Source organism: Macrotis lagotis, chromosome 1, assembly GCF_037893015.1.
Source record: "Macrotis lagotis isolate mMagLag1 chromosome 1, bilby.v1.9.chrom.fasta, whole genome shotgun sequence".
Classification (NCBI taxonomy): Eukaryota; Metazoa; Chordata; class Mammalia; order Peramelemorphia; family Peramelidae; genus Macrotis; species Macrotis lagotis.
The window spans coordinates 156550432-156568061 of record NC_133658.1 but is presented as its reverse complement, the minus strand read 5'-3'; the positions used below and the strand labels follow the sequence as shown (position 1 = coordinate 156568061).

Genomic DNA, 17630 nt, shown 5'->3' with positions numbered 1-17630 from the left:
ATTCTGAATTTCTGGTTGTAGAATATAAATAAATTTCAAAAATTTTGTTAGATTTTATGACTTAAACATTTGACATCTAATCTAAATTATAGTTAATTAGCAAATGAAAAGAAAGAATGCAGGACTTGGAGTCAGGAAGACCTGAATTCAAACCCTACCTCAAACACTTTAGTTTTGTGACCGTGGACAAGTCCTATTTGCTCCAGTTTCTTCAACTGGATAATGGTAACATTCTACTTAAATACTTAGAATAGTGTCTGGCACATAGTAGGCACTATATAAATGCTTATTTCCTTCCAGCCTTTCCCTTCCTTGTTTTACATAGGAGAAAACTGAGGCAGACAGAGGTTAAGTGACTTACTCAAGGTCATTCAGCTAGTAAGTATCTAATCCTGACTTTTTAAATTTATTGCTCATTTCAATGAATGGTTTGGATCTATAGGTGAGTCCTTGACTGTGGGTAATGATAAAGGGAACTGAAGGACAGTTGATTTTTGGTCTTAGGAAGTACTTTAGGGGAGATAGCATGGTGCAGTAGAAAAAGCATTGAATTAATAGTCATATGAAGATTGGTTTGTAATGCTGGGTCTGCCCCTGTACTACTTTTGTTACTTTGGGTAAGTTGTATGACCTTTGGGGGCCTTAGTTTCCTCATTTGCAAACTGAGGTAGTTGGACTAGATGAGGTATAGTATTTCTTCTAGCTCTAAAAGTCTGTTTTATGTAATGTTTTAGAAAAATGCAAGACTAAGAAGATAGCTGAGTTCTTGTCCCACCTCAGCTGTTATGTGATCCTTGATAAGTCATTTAATCTCTTAGCTCAGTTTCTTCATGTTACAAAAGGAATAATAATACCTATGCTGTCTCTGTGTTATTATCTCTTCCAAACCTTACATTTATTTCTTTAATATCTTTTATTTATGGTTTTTCAAGTATATTTTCTACCTGGAGATCTATTTTTTTTAAGATTTTTTTTTCAAGGCAGTGGGGTTAAGTGGCTTGCCCAAGGCCACACGGCTGGGTAATTATTAAATGTCTGAGATCGGATTTGAACCCAGGTAGATCGGATTTGAACCCAGGTACTCCTGACTCCAAGGCCGGTGCTCTATCCACTGCGCCACCTAGCCTCCCCGAGATCTATTTTTTAGAACAAAGAATAAAAAAGAAATGGGAGGGGGCGGCTAGGTGGCGCAATGGATAGAGCACCGGCCTTGGAGTCAGGAGTACCTGAGTTCAAATCCGATCTCAGACACTTAATAATTACCCAGCCGTGTGGCCTTGGGCAAGCCACTTAACCCCATTGCCTTGCAAAAACTTAAAAAAAAAAAAAGAAATGGGAGAAAAAATAGTTCAGCACAACCAACCGGTACATCTTTAATCAGTCTGACAGTATTCCATACCTGTAGTCTCCCTCTTCCTGCATGGAAGGCAGGGAAGTGCATTTCTTTTTCAGGGCAAGTTTAAACAAATGGTTGCTTATTGTTCAGTTATTTTTTTTTTTGTTATCCTTCTTTTCATTTACATTATTATAGTCATTGTATATATTTTTCTGTTTCTGCTTGCTTTACTTGTATCAATTTATGTCTTCTCATGTTTCTCTGTATTCTTTATATTCATAATTTCCTACCTTGAAATAAAATTCTATTCCATGCATGTAGTACAGTTTGTTTAGTTGTCCCTCAATAAATGGGCATATATTTGCTTCCAATTCTTTGCTATGTTGAAAAGAACTGCCATAAACATTTTGGTCTGTATTGGACTTTTCTTTTTATCTTTGACCTCTTTAACATAAATACTTTAGAATGGAATCTCAGATTCAAAGGCATTTTACTTTCAAGAACCTCATAGATTTTTTTGTAGAAAGAGGCAGTATCTAAAGATACATATATGGTCTTTAAGATAACTTTTTCCTCCTTGGCTCAGCCCTTCACTTCTTTTTGGGCCTTTCAGCAGCCTTAACTAAAATTTCCACAGGAGCTCAGGATTTGGATTCTGAGTCTGGCAAAGTCTTTAACCCCTGGCTCTCACTCCAAGGTGCAATTGTTATTGCACTTGACAAGGAGAAACCAGGCCTAAAAATAAAATAAATGGGCAGGTTTGATATGTGTTCTTATCAATTATTATTATTATTATTTTTTTAGTTTTTTAGTTTTTGCAAGGCAATGGGGTTAAGTGGCTTGCCCAAGGCCACACGGCTGGGTAATTATTAAGTGTCTGAGTCCGGATTTGAACTCAGGTACTCCTGACTCCAAGGCCGGTGCTCTATCCACTGTGCCACCTAGCCGCCCCTGTTCTTATCAATTATTGCAAGTTATTTTCTCTAGAGGTTTGAAAAAATGTCTGTCATTTATAGAAATGTGAGGAGGAGGATCTGGTTTGGGGGAATGGGAAGAGATGATGAGTTTGAGTTTAAAGTGATAGTGGGACATACAGATATCATAGGCAATTGGAAAAGTAGGATGGGGCACTAAGGTAGCAGAAAGATATCCAAAAGCCAGTGCACCTTCATTGTTTTCAGGAAAATGTTACAGTTCTCTGGAATTAGGAACATAATCCTTACCTCATTGGAGTCCACTCCTGCATCTTTTGCTCCTTTTTCCTCTCTCACTTATTGTCTGGTTCTCATTTTGCTTACACACTTAGATATTTACACTTGCTTTTCCTTTCCATTTCCCCTCTCCAGCAGATGATATTGGAAAAAATACTGGTCTAGGGACCTGGGCTCAAATTTCAGTTCTAACACTACCAGCTGTATTTCATGAGCAAATCATTTAACTTCTCCCTCTCCATTCTCCTTCTCTCATTGGCAAACAGGTGAATATTGTACATACATGTTTGTGTTTGACATGTTTGCAGATGAGTCATTTTCACTCTGAGGAATTAGAATTAAGGGAAAAGAAAGAAAACCATGAGACAGGAAAGAAAGAAATAAGAGAAATTTTTTTAAAAAGTGAATGTAATGTATTCAGATTCTGTAGGGTTTTTTGTTTTGTTTTGTTTTGTTTTGTTTTTCTTCCTCTGGATGGGGATAACATTGTCCATAGCTGATCTCCTAGGGTTGTCCTAGCTCTCTGATGAGAGAAGCTGCATTCATCAAGGTTGATCAATTTACAATGTTGTTAATGTGTACAATGTTCTCTTGGTTTTGCTCCCTTTGCTCAGGATCAGTTCTTCTAATTCATTCCATGCTTCTCTAGAGTCTGACCAATTATGTTTTCTTATAGATCCTATACTATAATATAGATCTTATAGTATTCCATAACATTCATATACCATAATTTGCTCAACCATTCCCAAATTGATGGGCATCGCCTCCATATCCAATTCTTTGCCACTATAAAAAGAGCTGCTTGAATTGTTTGGAACATATGGAACTTTCCCCATTTTTTTTTATGATTTCTTCTGGATGTAGGCCCAGTATTGGACTTGTTGAGACAAAAGGTATGATCAGTTTTATTGCTCTTCAGGCATAGTTCCATCTTACTCTCCAGAATAGCTGAATGAGTTCACAATTCTACTAACAATGCATTAAATGTCCCAATCTTCCCACAAGCTCTTCAATATTGATTATTTTCCTTTGTTTTGTTTTTTTAGCCAATCTGAGAAGTGTAAAATGAAACCTTATATTTGTTTTAATTTGTATTTCTCTAATTAGTAATAATTTGGAGCATTTTTTCATGTGATTATATATAGATTTAATTTCTTCATTTGAAAACTGCCTGTTCATATCCTTTGACCATTTATGATTGGGAATGACTTGTAACCTTATAAATTTGGTGCAATTCTCTATATATTTTAGAAATGAGACTATCAGGACCCCTAGCTGTGAAAATTGTTTCCCAGCTTTCTGTTTTCCTTCTAATTTTGGCAGCATTAGTTTTATTAATGCAAAAATTTTTTAATTTAATATAGTCAAAATCATTCATTTTGATCTTATTTTGGTATAGGGTGTGAGATATAGGTTGCTGACTAGTTTTTGCCATACTATTTTCCGTTTCCCCAACAATTTTTGTCAAATAATGAGTTCTTAGCCCAGAAGTGAATGTCTTTGTTTTGTCAAATGGTAGATTATTGTAGTCATTTACTATTGTTTGTTTTGAACCCATCCTAATTCACTGATCCATTACTCTATTTCTTAACCAGTACCAAGTAGTTTTGATGACTGTCACTTTATAGTATAGTTTTAGATTTGGTAGGGCTAAGCCACTTTCCTTTATACTTTTTTCATCAGTTTCCTTGATATTTTTGACCTTTTGTTGCTCCAGATCAGTTTTTTTTTTTTTTTAGATTTTTCAAGGCAATGGGGTTAAGTGGCTTGCCCAAGGCCACACGGCTAGGTAATTATTTAAGTGTCTGAGGCTGGATTTGAACTCAGGTACTCCTGACTCCAAGGCCAGTGCTCTATCCACTGTACCACCTAGCTGCCCTTCAGATCAATTTTGCTATTATTTTTCCTAGCTCAGTAAAATAGTTATTTGGTAGTTTGATTGGTATGACATTGAATAAGTAATTTAATTTGGGTAGAATTGTCATTTTATATTATTTCAACCTAACCATGAGCAATTGGCATTTTTTCCAGTTGTTTAGATCTGATTTTATTTATGTGAGAAGTGCTTTGTCATTATATTCATAGTTTCTAGGTTTGTCTTGGGAGATAGATTTCCCAAGTATTTAATGTTGTCAGCCATTACTTTAAACAGAATTTCTCTTTCTATCTTTTATTTTTGGTCTTTGTTGTTCATATATACACACACACACACACACACACACACACACACATACATACATACATATATATATATATATATATTTAGAATTGCCGATGTTTTATGTACATTTATTTTATATCCTGCTACTTTGCTGAATTTGTTAATTTCTTCAAGTAGTTTTTTAGATTATTTTCCTTGAGTTCTCTAAGTATACCATTGTATCATCTGTGCATGCCTTTTAAAAATCTACTTGGTCAGTGAATTCCCTGTGCCTATGTATTGATTTCTTTGGATTTCCTTTTTCTTCATCCTTGCTTCCTTTTCTCCCTCTTCAGGATTGTTTTTCCTCTTTACTTTTCTAAGTTCTTACCTCTGCTGAATCTCACTTGAATTTCTATTTTATTTCCTCTAGTATTGGATGATATTTTTTTAAATGTAGATTTATAGAATTTTATAATTTTTTTTCATTCAACAGAATTTATTTTAACAACATTGGTAAAGAAGTGTTAGGGTGAAGTCTCAGACACAGAAACAACTCATTCATAGAATTGTATTATGTAATGGTCTAGTTTAAAAATGGGATGATTGTTCCTGGATAAAGAACTGAGAAAGCATTTGTTGTGTAGACTTTATCTATTACAAAGAACCAGATTGAAAAATTATACATTGTTACTATTGGCATCTGCCTGAACATAAAAATGGCTTTATTAGACCCATTTTTATTTTTTAAATATATTTATTCAGAAGGCATTTTTTTAGTTTGCAAATTCATTTCTTTCAAATCGCCAAGGTGAACCTTAACTCTACCCCTTCCCAGACATGTTCAGTTGTTCAGTCGTATCCTACTCTTCATGACCCCTATCTCCTGAAGTCTATCCAAGCTCATGTTCATTGCTTCCATGATACATCTATTCATCTCAATTCTCTGCTGTCCCATCTTTTGCCTTCAATATTTTCCAGCATCAGGGTCTTTTCCAATGAGTCCTGTCTTATTATTATGTTGCCAACCATTTAAGTCTAGATTTGAGTGATATGCAAATGGGGTTTATTATGATTTTATTTGTCTTGTTATCATTGTCTTGTTTCTTAAGAGTTTTATTATGCCTTTTTTTATTTGTACAGATTGATCCCATGTTTCATAAGACAGCCGCCTCATTTGATGAGTGTAGCACTGCTGGGGTATTTCTCTCTAGTCTTCGCTGTTCTGACTATAGGAGTGAACTCCTCTTTCATTCTGATGCTCGGCCTCTCTCCACTGCAGAGCCTCTCAAGTTCCCAGTTTTAGGGTCAGTGGAAGTAGCAGATTTAAAAAGTAGGTACAAATGACCTTACTGTATAAATACTAACTCTCAACTGAGTATTTAAGTCACAAACAAAACTGATTCCAATACTTGGAATTAAAATTCTTTATTAGCTTTGTGACCTTGGATAAGTTGTTTAAACTCTTTGGGCTCCAATTTCTTCATCTACAAAAATGAAAAAATACCTTCTTTATTCACTGTACAGGATTATTGTTAGGCTTAAATAAGGTAATTTTGTAAAGTACTTTACCAATTAATTAAGCAACAAATAAATATTAGCTGTTAACTATTTGTGAGAATCAGTAGGATGACAAGACATGTTAAAGTGCTTTATAGACTATAAAGTGCTATACAGATATCAGTTCTATCTCTAGCCCCTAGTTCCTATGTGACCTCTGCTGAGGATCTGAGAACCTGCATTAGAGTCTGTGTCTTGTTTGGGACTCCAAGGGAACTGGTTGATCAAATGATAGATTTTTTCCCTCCCTGGGAAATCAAGTCTCAATTGCAGTGAATGTTTTCATATTCATTGCAATTTGGTTCATATGTTGATCAGGGCTGTGTTGAAGAATCAATCAAAGCATAGCACTTTCTAGTTTAATAAAAACATGGTTTTTATTGCTTACCTTGAAGGAGACTGCATTTCAACATAGAAAGGAATGCTATGGAGAAACATTTTATTCAACTCTGCAATGCTAGACATTTTTAGACCCCTGGAAGGTTTTAGATAAGATAAATGGAGAGGTCTAGAGTTGGGAGATAATATTCCACTTTATACAAAGTGGAATCATGGAGGCTTAACAACTGGAGGAGATAAATACCGATGAATTGTTGATTATAGGAAGCAGTATAAGCCCATCATTTCTGCCAAAGAAAGCAAAATTTCCCCATGGAGTGGGGGTGGGGGGAAGAACTTTTTCCTGTTTATCGTTTTTTCAGTTTAATAATACCTATTCTACCCATATGCCTTTGCAGGGATATCCAGGTTTCTTGAAGCACAACAATAAGATAAACTTAAAGTTCTAATTCCACAGCTTTTTAGGGATTATTTTCTATACCCATCTCCAAGAGTCTTTGGATAACTATAGAACTTTAGTATTCTATAGTTAAATGTAGAATAGAGGTCTGAGGATTTAGGTGACTGCCTAGAAAAACTTGCCTATGTGGAAATATTTGCCATTCAGCGCAGGAGGTTCTGAGGAAGTGAGACAAGAGAGTGTCTCCAGGGTGGTTTAGTTAGATCTATTTGGGCTCACCTTTTACTAATCAGAATTCTCATAGAGACCCTAAAACAAATCCACATTTTCTCAATATTTCCCTGATTTCTTGTTGATTCCCCAGTCATATTGGAAGAGCATCTTCTTTTCCATCTCTTTCCCTCTCCCTGGCATTTGTTGGGTTGGGAAAAGATGATCTGAGCTTAATAGTTCAGACTCCAGTGGACATTTTCATGTTAATACAGACTGCCCTAGGATTGTGGTGGTTATAAGCCAGGGGCATCCAGTAGATAGAGACTCACCAGACAGCCAGTTAGGTTGCAGACCAGTCCCCTGGTTCATATTTATATCATGCATAAGACATGACCTACCCCTGGGGAGTTCCTAATAGTATTCATTGTAAATTTGGGTACTGTATTTCCTTTTGAAGTAGGCAAATTTTAGCTGGTGTAAAAGCAAAAATAAGGTTCTAACACTGGCTGCAAATTTCTAAAGCATTTTATCAGGTTCTCTATCTCTAGCATAGGATTTACAAGTTATTTGGAGGAAAAAGTCTGTGCCTAAAAACCCTTTCTGAGAGTAGTATATAAACCTTCCTTCCAGAGAATGTATAAACATCCAACTGACTAAAAATACACAAAGCTGGCTTTCAGCCATTTCTGTTAATAACTTTGATACAATGCCTTCAGCCAGAATATAACGAGGGTATCATTTGCATTTTGATGTTGAGTTGAAATGGACAAAGAAAGTAATTTATCTGATTTTAAATCACTGTGATCTTCCCCCCAGCTTCCCTACTGCAGTGTGTGGAGGAGCGCCAGATTTGCCCTTCGCTGGCTGAGTTCCAGTTTTCTAAGGGGGACAATGATGCTCTTACTGAGGTATAAAGTAAATTTTTGGTGTAATCGTTCTGAGTGAGTTCCAGTCCATGTATTTGTGGTTTGGTTGAATGTGCCCGGCATTCTCTGTCCAAGATTGGTTCAGTCAGGATGGGAACCAAAACTCTGTAAATTTATTCTTATTTAACCAGTTGTAGGGAAAATATTTCCTTTGGCACGTTTGTAGGAACAAAACCTGAAGGGTAACCAAATAGCCCTACGTTGTTATAAAAATAAATTCTGAAATTTCTTTCCCATTATCTTTTTTCCTCTGCTTTATGGTGGTGAGGAAGCTCTGTTAAAGTGAATCCTTAGTAGGATTAACTCTCCATTGCTGATTATTCCAATAACCTCTGTAACTCTGAGGCTGCTCTGTAAGCTTCAGGAATTTACTGCTCTTTGAGGTTATGTCCCTTGGCACAGAGTTTCCTGAGAAATCATGATGTGTAAAGCTTTCCTTTGTTTATTTTTAGCTTGGCCCCTTTAGCCTCCTCATTAAAATTAAGAAAACAAATGGTCTCCATGGAAAATTGTTTTCCCTAAAACATGTAGTTTGTGGATTTGAATTCCTGTTCTATGTTCTACATTATTTGCCTGGCAACAGTACAGTTCCATTTTTTATTGTGCCTTATAAACTTCCTCAGCTCTTTATTTATGTCAAGTAGACTGGGCTTGGAAGTAGGGGTGGAACAGTGATACAAAGAATGGAGCAATTAGGACATGTAGGTAAGAAATAGGATTTTTAACTAAAATTTAAAAATGAGAAGATCCAATGAGTCTTTTGAACAAAACCAGCTCATTGAGAGAAGAGTGACTAGGTCACTCAATCAGGGGTTCTTCTCTTATTTTATTTTTTCTTAATTACATGTAAAAAAAGTTTTGACATTCTTTTTATTAAAAATCGAGTTCTCATTCCTTCCTCTTCCTTGAGAAGGCAAGCAATTTGATATAGATTATAAATGTGCAGTTATACAAAACTTATTTCCATCTTAGTCATGTTGCAAAAAAGAGAAAACACCCCCTCCTACCACTCCCCCCCCAAAAAAAACCTCAAGAAAATAAAGGTTAAAAAAATATGCTTCGGGGCGACTAGGTGGTATAGTGGATAAAGCACCAGCCCTGGAGTCAGGAGTACCTGGGTTCAAAACCAAAAAAAAAAAATATATATATGCTTCAATCTGCATTCAAACTCCATCAGTTCTTTCTCTGGATGTGGATAGCATTTTTACCATAAAACCTTTGGAATTGTCTTGAATCATTGCTGAGAATAGCTTAGTCATTCAGTTGGTGTCATACTGTATTACTGCTATCATATACAATGTTTTTCTAGTTCTGCTCTCTTTGTTTTGTATTAGTTCATATAACTTTTCTCAGATTTTTCTTAAAGCAGGCCTGCTTATAATTTCTTAGGGCAAAATAGTATTTCATCATAATCATATATCGCCACTTGTTCAGCCATTCCCTAACTAATGGGTGTTCCCCAAATGTATAATTCTTTGTTACCGCAAAAATAGCTGCTCTCAATATATTTGTAAATAATTTACATTTCTCTAGTCAGTAATGATTTAGAGCATTTTGATCAGGAGTTCTTAACCAAAGGTCCACAGACCTTTTAGGGGACGATGGATAGTTTCTTTTGATGTATAAAAAAAGCTATAAACTTGAATAGGGGAAAATATTGCACATTCATTTTCACTATATTAATCTATTATTGAAATTACTATTTCCTTCTATTATGAATTAAAAAAAAACAATAAAATGTAGTATTCTGAGAAGAGATCCATGGGTTTCACCTAACTGCCAAAGGGGTCTGTGACACAAAAAAGGTTAAGAATTCTAAGTGTTGATATATTCTTTCTGTTTTTTTAGTCTTTATCAGTTTTGGTGGACAAGTTTAAGAAGAATGATCAGATATTTGATGTTAATTCTGAAATTGAAGATAGTGATAGTGAGGAGTGTGCTGGTGTGCCTGTGGAAGATGATTTTGATGCAGATATTCATGATCAAACAGCAGGAGGGGACCATGAATTCAGAAGTTGCCAGAAGTCTTCTGAATTCCAAAATTCCAGGTAAAAAGAAAGAAAAAGTAGACTTGGAGCAAAGGGAAAAAAAGCAGTTTTTTTTAGTATATCTCATTTGGGGATATTTGACTCCAGCGGTATTTTGGTGGGAGATGGTATGCTACATTTCAGATACTGCTCATTTGTAATTTTTTTCCTTTCAAAAAGATTCAACATAGTCTGGTTGCTTTGAACTTTTTTCTGTGAAAGACAGCACCATCCTTATAATAACAACACCACATATTGTGAACCTACAGATCTTGTACCTGATTGAATGACTCAAGCAGTTGTTGGGGAGGGAGAGAAGAATCCATAGAATATAGTTCACCGGTCATTCCTTTTAGTGGAGTAGCTCCTAACTAGTTTAGAATTAGAAGGGACCCAAAAGGTCTGCCAGTTCATCCTCTTACTCAAAATATGATTTTCTTCTACAACATCCTTGACAAATGACCACATATTGTTTCCTTAAACATTTAAAATTCTTATATTCTCATTATGTGCTACTTTGTATTATGATTATTTGTGAATATGTCAGGTTCCCCCTGATAGATTCTTAAATTCCATGAGAGTAGGGTTGATCCCTTGTCTAAATTTTGTATCTTTCTGTAATGCATGCAGAAAGTGCATAATAAATATTACATTGACTTGAATGCCATATTAATGATCCCCTTAGAGTTTTCCTTAGCCTCACATGATTATATATTTTTTTGTTTATATGTATATCCCAAGGATCATGGCTTGTTTGTCTTTGTATCCCAGAGCCCTAAACCCTTCCCACCCTCAAAACACACACACACACACACACACACTTTTTCCTGCCTCTTGTCCTAGGTTCAAAAATTATGAGTTATATTTTGCCTTCAGTACTTCCTCTTTTGAAAGATGGGCTCTATCCACTGCAAGAACTTGGTAGGCAAAAGGTAAGATTCCCATTCCATTCTGGGGCCATTTCACTAGCATGAAATGTGCTTAAAGACTCTTGGTGTTTAATTGGTCTGTACTGGGTCCTGGAGATGAAGCTCATCTCTTCCCTATACATATATATACAGTAAATAAAATTGTAACCATCGAATCAGAAATTACCAGTGCAAGTACTTAAATGGAGTAAAATAATGTGCTTGATCTAGGAAATGAAGACCTAGAATGTTTTATCACAGAAACCTCTTCATGGCCTGGTTCTCTACTTAACCCTGGGGGACTGGGAATATAGGAAGACTGAAGAAAGAAAGGGGAGGGTACTCTGGAATGTCTGTTCATAATATAGGCACAATAAAATTTTCCAAAAGTGTAGATACATTTTTCCCTTTATTCTTTTATCTCAAACTCTGAGCCAGGCTTTCCTAAAAAAATTTTTAAGTATATCTCTACAGAAAACTCTTAAAAGAAGTGTTTCCTAATTCAATTCAGTTCACTTTTTTTTTTTGCAAGGCAATGGGCTTAAGTGGCTTGCCCAAGGCCACACAGCTAGGTAATTATTAAGTGTCTGAGGCTGGATTTGAACTCAGGTACTCCTGACTCCAGGGCTGGTGCTCTATCCACTGTGCCACCTAGCCTTCCCTAAACTTCAGCTTCTTATGTTTCCTTTGAGAAGCATCAGTTCTGTCTTGCTCATGGAAACTAGAAGGGCAGATGGGGTGGTACCTGGCATGGGGGATGCCGTATTCCATGGAGTTCAAAGCAAGCAAAGCTGTAGATGGAAAGTGGAAAATTAATCTTAAAAGGGGATTCATCATATATGTTACCACAGAAAGCATTTTTTTGTCAAGGTAGTAGGGTTAAGTGACTTGTCCAAGATCACACAGCTAGGTTAGTGTCTGAAGTCAGATTTGAATTCGGGTCCTCCTGACTCCAGAGCTAGTACTCTATCCACTTCACCACCTAACTGCCTCCTTCCCCCCTCCACACATAAAACATTTAAGTACCTAATTCCATGTGGTCTTGTGCTCGAATAAGGACAAAAAAAATTCAAATTTCATTCTTACTCTTTAGAAATTCACATCTGAATTCTTTAAATATTATTTAAGCATAAGCCATGTGTGGGGGTGGTAGTGAAATAAAGGAACATCTTAATGGAAAATTGTGAATGGTAGAGGATGAGTTAGTAACTAGGTCTGAATAAAAGCAGAGCTTTATATTTTATTTAAAAAATGTGAACAGGTATATGATCATTTCCTAATGTGACACATCTGTTCAGATGCATGACAAACTTTCTGATTCCAGGAGAAAAAAATGTTTTTGTTAAAGACTGTAGATTTATGCAACACATTTTGTACAATTTTGTGATCTTGCTTTCCAAAAACACATCTTTTAGAGGACCATGTAATAAATTGAAAAGGTCTCCACTGATGATAACCAATGGGCTCCCTATTAGTCACACATCCTTTGCTTGTTTTATTTGATCTAAGTCTTTCAAGTAGTCAAAATTAAATGAATCACAAATTTTCAGAGTTAAAAGGACCCTGGAAGTCACCTAGACCAACTCATATTCAAAAAGAATCCTCATTATATCAGATAATGGTCAACTTAGCTCAGTGAAAGGCAACCTCCCAAGATAGCTCATTCCACTTTGGGGCAGCTCTCATTGTTAACATAGTTTTTGTTCATTTGAAACCTAAATTTGCTTCTTAACAACTTCTACCTGCTACCACTAGTTCTGTCCTTAGGACTGAATAGAACAAATCTAAGCCTTCTCTCACAAGACAGCCTCTTGGTTACTTGAGAAGTGTGAGCCTGTCCCTGCAAGTCTTAATTTCTTCTGGGTGAATATCCCTAGTTTGTTCAGATATTAAAATAGCACAAATTCAAGGCATTTCACCATCTGACTTGCCTTTTTGGGGAATACTTTCTAGTTTATCAATATTCTTCCTAAATAGTGGTGACTGGAAATAAATACAATATTCTAGATATGGTCTTACCAGAACTCATTTCAGTGGAACTGTCAACTCCTTTTTCCTGGAAGCTGTGGTTTTCTTTGATGATGGACAAACTTACCTGTGGTGAAATCCAAATATACTACAAAGAGTAGAAGTCATAAAACATGATGGTTATCATTAGTATTGCCAATATTGTATCTGAATATTACAATTTTATAATTGAATATTACCCAAGAGGAATTTAGTAGTGCCTGAAGATCCTGTTTTTCTATTGAAATCCATGGAGCTGCAGAAGAACAGAATTATAAAAGAGTAAAAGCAATTTAAATGAAAGTTTGAGGAGAGAGTCAGTTTTTTTGTTTTACAAAAATAAACTATTCATTTTTAAAAACTAAAACTAAAAACAAAAACTATTAAATAATAAAATCCTCTTACACTTAGATGTCAGTACAGTGTAACGGAGAACACCTTGGATTTTGAGTTGAGTAGACCTGAAGTTCTTGTAAACTTCCATTGTGATGAATTTTATTATGAAGATGCGTTCTCTATGTCAAAAAATTGTTTCTGAATTCTTGTATTGATCCACAACAATTGTGGATTTAAATTACAATAAATTTTATGCAGAGAAAACATTAAAAATTTTTAAGCTTTTAAGATGACCTCAGAGCTAATTAAACCCAGTCCCTTCATTTTGTAGAGAAGAAAAACTGAGACCCCTAAGAAATGAATGACTTATCCCAGGTCATACAGTGTAGTTAATGGTAGAGCTGGTACTACAACCTCCATCTCCTGGCTCCTTGTCTAGAGTTTTTTCCCCAACTTGCTTCCATTAGGCACAAAAAAATGCTTTATTTGGTTCCAGTTCATATGATGCCATATATTCTGTACTGAATTTTACTTAATTTAACTGCAGAAAATACACTGTAACAAAATAACTTTATATTTGTTCTATTTGAAGACTGAGAAGGAGATATCAAAGTCATGATAGTTTTTGATCTGAAAAAGACCACTGCCCCCTTACTTTGATGAGAAAACTTAGGTCTGCCTAAGAGCAGAACTCACCAGAGGCTTTTTATACTGGAACATGTTGCTTCTACTAAGCTATTCTTTACTCTTACAACAAGTAGCAATCCAGATAGTGATTATTCTTGATTCTTTCTACCCCTTCTTGTTTTAAACATCTCAAAATGTGAGAGAAAAGCACTTTTATTTCCAAACCTACCAAGAAAACAAGTTTTATGCACTAGGCAGAGAAAGGGGGTTGCCATGAAATATGTATCCACCATTCATCTTAATCTAGTAGGGAGAGGTTTGAATCGAATCAGTTTTAAACTAACTTTTGTTAAGGATCTGTTTCATGCTAAAGGGAAACAATTTGGATGAGGTAAGACATGGTCAGTACACTCAAGGAACTGATGGTTAGTGTGAAGTTAAAGCACGTTACCTGGATACCTATAATATATGATATGCACAAGTCCATTAGAAAGGTACTGAGCTTTCTAGAAACATTTGTTTTAACAAAATTCTACCAGCAAAACAATTTGGATGTCCCTTGGAAATGATAGGGATTTTATCTGTATAACAGTTCATATATTGATGAGATTATTTCTCCAAAATTGCTTCTTTGTTACCTTAACCTTTAGGTGGCAGCAGAGTAGCATACTTCCACCATGCTTTGAGACCCTTATTGTGAGCCTAATTCATTCATGGTCTCAAGATGTCTTTATTTCAATTCACTGAATAGGTGGGATAAATCTCTTTCTTCCCTAGCTATCCTTTCAGTTACTGCACAAGAGCCAAGGAGTTGAAGACTGAAAAGGAGATATCAAAGTCAAAATAGTTTTTGATCTGGAAAAGACTATTGCCCCCTTACTTTTTTTTTTTTTTTAGATTTTTGCTAAGCAATGGGGTTAAGTGGCTTGCCCAGGGCCACACAGCTAGGTAATTATTAAGTGTCTGAGGCCGGATTTGAACTCAGGTACTCCTGACTCCAGGGCTGGTGCTCTATCCACTGCACCACCTTGCTGCCCCTGCCCCCTTACTTTGATGAGAAAACTTAGGTCTGCCTAAGAGCAGAACTCACTCGGAGTGATGAGCAAGCTATGCTGGGCAATTGATTGTGTTGGGTAGATAAAGATGTTAGTTAAACTGGCATTTTCCCCACCTTTATGTAGGGACTGTGTCAGTTTGCTATGGGACAATCTTGTTACATGAAAGTAAGGCATGAGCACAACAGATGTGGATTTTTTTTTTTTTAGGTTTTTGCAAGGCAATGGGGTTAAGTGGCTTGCCCAAGGCCACACAGCTAGGTAGTTATTAAGTGTCTGAGGCCAGATTTGAACTCAGGTACTCCTGACTCCAGGGCCAGTGCTCTATCCACTGTACCACCTAGCGCCCCAGATGTGAATATTTTGAAATACAGAATTATTCTGTTGTATTAGGCAATTTGATTTTGTGGAAAGGATCCCAGGGCTGAGAGTCGGGAGACCTGTTCCTGCCATTAACTGACTACTATTGTGATCCTGAACCAGGTCTGGGCACTTAGTTTCTTCATTTGTAAATAGAGAGATTTAGACTAAATGATTGTTCTGTAACTAACCATGCAATTTTGCACAAGTCATTTAAGCACTAACAATTTATGTAGCACTTTCTACTTTCAAAGTGGTTTTATGTCTATCCTTTTATTCTACCTCCCAGAGTTGTTATAAGATAGAATATTTTAATACTAATGAGGGAATTCTATTTTAGTAATTGTCCTTTTGTGTGTTTCAGACAAGAGGTGATTCCCATTGGAGATGGAGACATTGGGACCATGTGCCTCCATTTATCCATGAAGCCTGGAGAATATTCCTATTTCAGTCCCAGAACCATGTCTATGTGGGCTGGTCCTGATCACTGGTGCTTCAAACCCCATCGCAAACGTACGTATTTATTTTAGTGGTGTTAAAGAAGAAGGCAATTTACAACTTTCTTTTAGCAGGCTGAAAAATCCTCTGACATTTCAAGGGAGTAAAGGGAATAGAAGGTCATCATAGCTTTTCCATATGTCCTGCTAAACAAGGTTGGTTGAGCCACAAGTGGGATTAAGAGTAAATTGGGACTAAGTCTGCCTTTTTTCCTCTCATTTTATCCCAGAAAGAAAGAAGCTAAAACTTATATTCTTTAGTTGGTTTAGTAGTAAGGTAAATTATCCATCAAAATATAAATTGAGAACTCAAATGACTGGGAAAGTTTATCTTTTCTAACATTACAGTGATATTAAAGTGTATGTAATTTCTTGATATCAATAGAAAGATAAATTCTGAGTGAAGAAAAAGTATCAATCCATCAAACATCTGAGTTCTCAATATTTAGTTCTTTAAAGGGTACGATATTGTCTTCTTCCATGTGCTCATCTCTGCAGAAGACCCTACTTCTCAACAAGAGAAGAAAAAGAAGACTGCAAAGAAAGTATTTGAAATCAACTTTGAGGAAGAGATTGACTTTAATACACATTTCCGAAAAACTAGGGTTTGTACAAAATTTCTTATAAGCTGTGCTTTCTTACCCCCCCCCCCCCCAGTACTCTTTCTTGTTACTTTGGAGATGAGTTTCATTTGTTTCTTACTATGCCAGCCCAGTAAATCCACTTTTTAAAAGAAGTAAAATGGTATTTTATCAACCTGGTCCCCACATATAGGAGAGTAGTAAAAATCAAGAGTTGATATTAAGGGAAGGGCAGAGGGAACTAGGTAATAGTTGAGAAGAGGGAATGAGACCTGGTGTAACTTTGTAACAGTTATTTTCTTACCCAGTATCTGGGGAATTTCACTGTAGTCTTGGGATCTATATGACTTGCCTCCTTTTATTTCTAAATTATCACAGTAGGGAAAAAAGTATTTTCTAGTCATTGTCATCAAAGAATCTTGAAAAAAATTTTTCTCATCCCCAGGCTGCTACTACATTGGCCAAGTCAACTCTGGACAACCAGAGTAAGAAAGCCACCACCCTTCCTGCTGATTTCCACTATAAAATAGAAAACATTGTTCAGCTGAACCTGAAACCAGGAAACAAGGTGAGGCTACTCAGGCAGCTCAGGACAGGGCTTCCAGTTGTGCTTTAAGATTTCTAAACATTTTCCTCATAAGTATGATGAGCTCTATTTGGCAGGCAAGAATCTGGTCCAAGAGAGACTCAATGACTTAGTGCTTATGATCATACAGCTCCTAAGGATCTGGACCAGGACTCATGTCCAGGTCTCCTGATTCCCACATTCTACATGTATTTTTCCCCCATTACACAATTTTGCCTTAGCCTTTTCAGTCTGTTAGTGATAAGTTGGCTAAATTCTGGAAATTTCATCAAGTATTAAGAAGTCTTTGTGATTGAAGTTAGAAGATTTGAAAGGGTTGATTCAATGACTCACAGAAGTGGGAACATTACAGGAGACTCTTAGGAGTATAACATCAGGAACCTGGAGCTTAGAGGGTATCTGAGCATGTATTTTTTCCTGCCATAAGGTAGCCTTATGCTTCTACAGGAGCCTTGATAATCCTCTACTGTCCTGACTTCTGTCTTTTGGACAGGGAAAGTTCATTCTCAGGTGTCTCATCT

General features: G+C 36.2%; 1 protein-coding gene across 5 annotated transcripts in view; it reads left to right on the top strand.

Annotated features, from left to right (window-relative positions):
• The window catches only part of NCAPH (non-SMC condensin I complex subunit H), a 40297-nt gene that overhangs the window by 10269 nt on the left and 12398 nt on the right, over nucleotides 1-17630 (top strand). For all 5 annotated transcript variants that reach the window (XR_012473270.1, XM_074209227.1, XM_074209226.1 and 2 more), the window contains 6 exons: nucleotides 5831-6020; nucleotides 8016-8107; nucleotides 9974-10173; nucleotides 15810-15958; nucleotides 16441-16547; nucleotides 16969-17091. Coding sequence is in view for 4 of the 5 variants with exons in the window: in XM_074209227.1 (XP_074065328.1) it covers nucleotides 5831-6020; nucleotides 8016-8107; nucleotides 9974-10173; nucleotides 15810-15958; nucleotides 16441-16547; nucleotides 16969-17091 (861 nt within the window). In the remaining variant the exon portion in view is untranslated. The remainder of the gene's footprint in view (nucleotides 1-5830; nucleotides 6021-8015; nucleotides 8108-9973; nucleotides 10174-15809; nucleotides 15959-16440; nucleotides 16548-16968; nucleotides 17092-17630) is intronic.